This window comes from Vicia villosa, linkage group LG5 (genome assembly GCF_029867415.1).
Source record: "Vicia villosa cultivar HV-30 ecotype Madison, WI linkage group LG5, Vvil1.0, whole genome shotgun sequence".
Classification (NCBI taxonomy): Eukaryota; Viridiplantae; Streptophyta; class Magnoliopsida; order Fabales; family Fabaceae; genus Vicia; species Vicia villosa.
The window spans coordinates 157,348,543-157,354,967 of NC_081184.1; the positions used below are offsets into that span (position 1 = coordinate 157,348,543).

Sequence of the window (6,425 nt, forward strand, 5' to 3'; positions counted from 1 at the left end):
TTCTATCCATCATATGTATTCATGTATTGCTCTCAATCTTGTTTGATGACTCCGGTTACCGCCTGATGATGGATAATAGAAGGTTTAATAAGAAATTAGTTGAGCTGTTGTGTGATATATACCATGTCTGGTCTGGTTGTGGTAAGGTATGTTAGTCTTTCTATAAGCCTTCTATGGGAAAGAATCTCCTCAAAAGGGGCAAATTTAATGAAAAATCAGAAGTTGTAGAAACAGATTTAGAGCCCCAAAAACCTATGTTAGAAATGAGGTTCATGCAGTATTTTCTTTGACAAATTGTTTTTTCATGTTTAGAATGGGCAACTTCAATACTAAGGAGGTATTTAAGTTGGCCTAAACTCTTAGTCTTAAATGAATCATTTCTTAATACCAAAGACAATTTTGAATTGTCATCAAATTCAAAAAGGAATTTCCTCAAATTATTACACCATCTACATGCACTTTTAATAAATTGAATGAAATATGGGTATGTTTTATGAACAATGAATGATCAAAGGTGGCTTGGTAATAGTTATGTTTGATTAATAGTGGGTTGAACTTCTCATTCCATTTTTTACTAGCTTGTTTAACCCCATATAGGAATTTACTTGAGTTTGCACACTTGGTTGGATTTGGAAGGGGTGGCACCAGATGATATTGTCATATATATTTTCTTCAAGATCTCCATGTAGAAAGTTGATAGTTGATGTATATGTCAATTATGAATGGAATTGAGAGCAATAACTAGCTTAAACGGGATAATTTTGACTATAGGGAGAGTATGTATCAAAGTAATTTAGGCCTTCAATTCGGCTATATCTCTTTTCCATTAATCTGCAACTTAAACATTTCTTCCATCTACAAGGTGTTAGATTTTGTAAATCCAAATATAACCTATTGGTTTAACATGAGGAGAAATGTCAACAAGTTTCCATGTACCAATCCTCTCCGTATAACCTGTTTGTTAAGAGTTTGAAGAAAATTTATTCCAAGGTATAAAGGTTCCAAGGAATAAAATAACTTCCAATAACTTCTATAATTCCAATGATTTTATTCCCATGTAACAAGGTGGGAATCTTCATTCCCATTGAATTTCACATGATTTTTTAATTAAAAAATATAACTTCTAATTTTCTTAGGAATATCAAATAATATACCAAACACATTTTCTTAAAAATATCCTGGAATCACACTTCCTTATTTTTATTCCTGGGTAGCTTATTCCTGGGAATCTCTTTGGAATCCTTGAACCAAACACACACTAAGAGAAACAGAGTGTTATAAAGAGGTGGAGAACTAGGCAAAATCCATCCTCAAGTTGCAAACCTAAAGTTAGGTAACCTGTTATTTCTCCCTAAACTACTACAAAGCCTCATGGGCATCTCATTGAAATAAGCATAGCCAAGGATGTTCAGACCCTCATTTGCAAGGGCGTATGCGCAAATATTACCTTCCCTGTAAACACGAGACACCATTAAGCGCACATCTCCAGTCAATCTCTTGCAATTCTCCCATTGGTGCCTTAAAGGCTAATGGGTAGAAACTTAAGAGGAGAAAGACTTTACCACCAACGTGGAATTTGTCTCCCACTAAAGATTGTGCCAAAGTTTAGCATGAGCAACCTCGATAGCTCTAATGGCACCTGCAATCTCAGCAAAAAAGGCATTGCAAATACCTATGTTTTCCTCAAAACCAACCACAAAGTCTGAGTCATAATTCCTAAAGACACATGCACATGCTGATGAGTGATGAGGAAGAAGTGGAAGCACCATTTGTGTTAACCTTCATCCAATTTGCAGGAGACGACAACCAAATGACCTCCAGGATTCTAGGAGCATGAGGTGGGTGCAGATCTGCCTCAAACTTCTTTAAAATGTAAAAATCAGGCCAAGAATTCAAGAAGCTTTTGCTCGTGTTTTTCCCAACAGAAAATTGATGCCTTGACAGAAGTTATTTCATTCTTCCAAGTTATAAGGGTAGATTGGAACCTGGCCATGTTTCTGCAATACCAAATTGTTACAATGGTATTGATCAAATCCGATTGAATGACTACTTTGCCTTAGGGGACAAGTGCTTATCACATAACCTCCACAAATCCTAGATTGTATCAAAGTGCAACCTAACATCAAGAGTTTCAGAGAGCCAAATCCATATATTCACTGCAAAAGGACATTAAAAGACCAAATTGAAAGATGTTTCTTCACACTTAAGGCAAAGACTACACATATCGAAAATAAAGCATTCCCTAATCATGAGGTTTTCATCAGTTGGTAACTTACGGTGCATGATTCTCAAAGCTACCAAAGATTTTAAGGGAGGGATGTCAATTGACCAAATGTGTCCAGCTCACTGCTGACGAGGCATAATTTCTCCTTGTGAAGAAAAGCTTCCTTGAGCGACAAGTAACATGTTTCTGTACCTAACCAGATTCGACAATCTGGTTCATCAGATGATGGAATGGTGATCTTCTCCGTAAGAGCTTGAAGAGTAGGAAAGTGATTATACAGGTCTTAGGGGATGACCCACTGATGGTTTTGAATGAAGTTACACACCCTGTTAGTGAGAAAACTATGTCATTCATCACAAATTTGCCACTGATCAATATAGTCTCATCATGATTATCTAATGAAGGAATAGACAATATGACAAATCCAGGTATATAATCTAGTATATAGTCGCATATAAGAGGTTTAAATCATGGTCATATATAGGGTCTAATGTGACATGGTCATGATAGGGTTAGATACAAGGTCATGTTCAAGGTCAAGTATAGGGTCAGCAGATGTAAAAGTTGGTATGTGTTGGGTGTTAAGGGATTGAAAATGTTCCTATTGATTTGTAGTAGAGAATGTTGTGTTCATGGAATTGGACACGCTTAAATATAAAAATATTTATAGTGCAGGTCAATAAGACATATCCTTTGAATCTTGTTTTCTAGCCTAAAAATAAATATTTTTTAGCTAGGTTCTAGCTTAATTATATGAGATAGAGATCTTGAGGCATGCATAAGCAGTCAAAGACTTTGAAAATTTATTAAGGTGGGACAAATTCATGTAATATTTTGTAAGGAGTTTTATTTTGCAAATTAGGGGAGTTGCGACTCTGTTTATGAAAAAAACTGCATGTAAAACAACTTAGCACCAAAAATATTTGGCCAATTAGGATTGATAAAGCAAGACTCTACCTAAAGATATGTTGGAATTTTCTTTATTTGGGAGTTTTAACACAAGATATCTAATGGATAATGTCCTTGGACTCATATAATGTGCTTAATAAGAATTATGAATTTATGAGTCATTATCTTTGAAAAACATTATTGGGGGAGTATGAAAAGCGTTAGAAGTGTCAATGGTTGAATTTTTAGGATTTAAGAGACATTGACAACATATATCCACTAAAAATCTTAAAGTATTAGGTGTATGAGTCATTTCTCTTATAAATCTAATTTTTTTTCTTCATTTCTAATAGATGTGGAACTTTATCCATTCACACTTGAATTTCAACAATCTCCCCTATAAATATGAGTTAGCCACATCACTAACAAAATTACCAAACCACCCCGTACCTTCAAAATCCATCAACCTCCAATGAACCAAAATGTTATATCTCATCCATGACAATGATCAACCAAAATACAAACACATAGACCCCTATGAAATATGATAAAATTTTTGATTTTGAGGAATTTGAATCATTCAGACTTCATTCAAAAGAATTTCCATTTTTTCATATATCTTGTGATTGACCTACACTTTAGCTCCTCCTTTGCCTCTTACAACACAAGAATATGATTGTGATTTTTGTGTGTGAACTAGTCGTCGAGGTGGAATTTGTAGTCACTAATAAGGCTCTTTTTCGGTTCGGTCTTAATATTTACTCCCCCGAAAATCGGACTGAAATAGTGATGGTAAATCAAAATTGGACCGAAATTGGTCCACCTGATATACTAGTACTTATATACTATTTTATTTTATTTTTACTTAGAGAAGGCATATATATTTTTAAATTTTGTTGGGTGCACCTGATAAATTATTGACATACAATTAAAAATTCTCCGAATAGTAGGTGGTTTTGTCTGTTTCTTGGTTGCGTATGCCCTCATCCATTAGTTTCATATTTTGATCATTCAACGTCATATGAATTTGGCGTAAAGAAACTTCAATCATACAACTATGGCAATGGAGCCCATAAAGAAAGTAGGTTGGCAACCGGCCAAATACTATAAATGAAACTTATTTGATTTTAGGCAACAATTTTATTTTATTTTTCTCATCGTTAAATATAAAACTTCTAAAATAAAATTTGAAAGTATTCTATCATATAGATTTTAGAGATTAAACATAATACCGTGTAAAATTAATTTTATACGGTCATCCAATTGAATTTTGCAGCTGTTTAACTTTGAGAAAGAAGAATGCTTTGAGAAAGAAAAATGCGATCAATAGTTCTAAACTGTATGGGAAATATACAAATTTAAACCTAAAGATTAATAATATAGAAAACCAATTTTTATTAATATACCTCAATTTCACACAATCCAAAATATCATTTACAATTTAAATTCAAAGAAAAAGAGAAACAAGAGCCATGCCAGATCCTTTACCCGCCTTTGAAGAGCACACCGGCAAATTCTGAAACTGATCCGCCGGCAGTTTCTTCGACAAAGCTCCGACGAAGAATTCAAGCATCCCAGAACGTGAATCAACTTCCATCCCGGTGACAGTGAGCCAGATGAAGAGCATCTTGGCCTGGATCCCCGACACGCCGGAAACGGAACCGTGAGTGAGGGTTCCGGTGATGAGGGTATTGTAGTAGACTAATTGATCGGAGAAGCGAACGTAACAGGGGGATTCGAGGTGGACGGTGAAGTAACCGGATGGGGAGATGGTGTAGAAGGCGATGTTGTTGGGAAGGATGCCCTTGGGGAAACCGTAATCGGGGAGGAGGTCGTGGATGTCGGCGGGAGTGGGAGTGGGTGTGGCTGTTGTGTGGAATATGAATATGAATGTTGAGAAGAAACTTAAGAGAATGGTGAATGTGTTTTTTGTGGACATTGTGTTGGAGGATGAGTTGACCCTGGTGATGATAATTGGTACTATGAATTTGGTGTTTATAGAGACGGTTCCAAAAGGAGTTTTGCTTTTACACTCAAATATTTTGGCTTTGGTCTCTTATTTTTATCTAGAGTTAATTTTGGCCTTTAACTTTTAAGAATATCAATTTCATCATTTATTTATTGATAGGCGGTCACGTTTGTCTTTTTTATTAGACATGTTTGTCAAAGTCAAGTTAAATAGCCACATGTGGGGATTAGGTGATGATATGGAGATTAGTTAGCTGATGTGGAGATTAAGGGTCCGTTTGGTTCAACGGAAGGGAGGGGAGGGGAGGAAATTTAATCGAGGGGAGGGGAATGAATGTGAAGGGAGAGGAGAGAATTTAACTAAATATATGTTTGGTTCAAAGAAGGGGAGGGAAGAGGAGGGGAGAGATTTTTAACAAAAGTATGTTTGGTTCACAAGGGGAGGGGAGGAATTTTAAAATCAATTTACCTTTTTATCCTTATAAATATTATTATTTGTACTTAGTAAAAATAATTCTAAATAACAATAGTATTGAGTAAATTTCACCAAATAAAAACTTGTTCATTCATAAACTATAATATAACCGTAAACAACAACACACATTAGTTGAATTATATATCTTCAACGCAAATCAAACCATTATCTGATCATATGATTCATCTAACCCAATAAAACAATTTTTATAATTAAAAAAAATAAAATAATGTTAGAATATTAAAAAATTGAACAAATAATATTAGAGTTAAAAATTTTGTTTATAACATAAATATATTATATTTGCATATTTTTATATATTATTATTATTATTATTAATATTAATAGTATAATAAAAAAAGTTTATTACTATCATATATTATAAATAAGTACAGATATAAGTATAAGTATGTTATTATTATAATAAAAAACCTAATATCAAAAAGGGAACTTCAACAAAATAAAAAATAAAAAAATTCTCCTGAGAGCAACAACGCACAAATAACAACCGCACAATAGAAAAAAAATAAACGTGAAATAATACAAAGAAATAATCTAGTCTTTAATAATTCAATAAGGACGATTTTGGAATTAAAAAAATAATTGAGGTTAAAATAGGGAAAATAATAAAATTCTGATTATTGAATCTTCCCTCCCCTCCAAATCCCTCCAATTTGGAGGGGAGCAAAAAGTGAGTCTAGGAGGGATTTTGCTCCCCTCCCCTTATAAAAAATGAACCAAACACATATTTTTATAAATATCCTCTCCCCTCCCCTCCCCTCCCCTCCATCTACTCCCAACCAAACGGACCCTAAATGAAGTTAAAATTGGACTGAACATTTCAAGTCTTCATTTCGTTATGGTTTCAAA

At 34.1% G+C, this 6,425-nt stretch overlaps 1 protein-coding gene across 1 annotated transcript; it reads right to left on the reverse strand.

Annotated features, from left to right (window-relative positions):
• Positions 1-4,487: 4,487 nt before the first annotated feature.
• LOC131607917 (uncharacterized) lies at positions 4,488-5,149 on the reverse strand. Its single transcript, XM_058879867.1, has one exon. The coding sequence runs from the start codon at positions 5,049-5,051 to the stop codon at positions 4,560-4,562; it is 492 nt and encodes a 163-aa protein (XP_058735850.1). The 5' UTR covers positions 5,052-5,149; the 3' UTR covers positions 4,488-4,559.
• Positions 5,150-6,425: the final 1,276 nt, after the last annotated feature.

What these genes read in the sequence shown, in the direction of transcription:
- LOC131607917 (XM_058879867.1), bottom strand. Translation starts at nt 5,051, where the DNA reads ATGTCCACAAAAAACACATTCACCATTCTCTTAAGTTTCTTCTCAACA.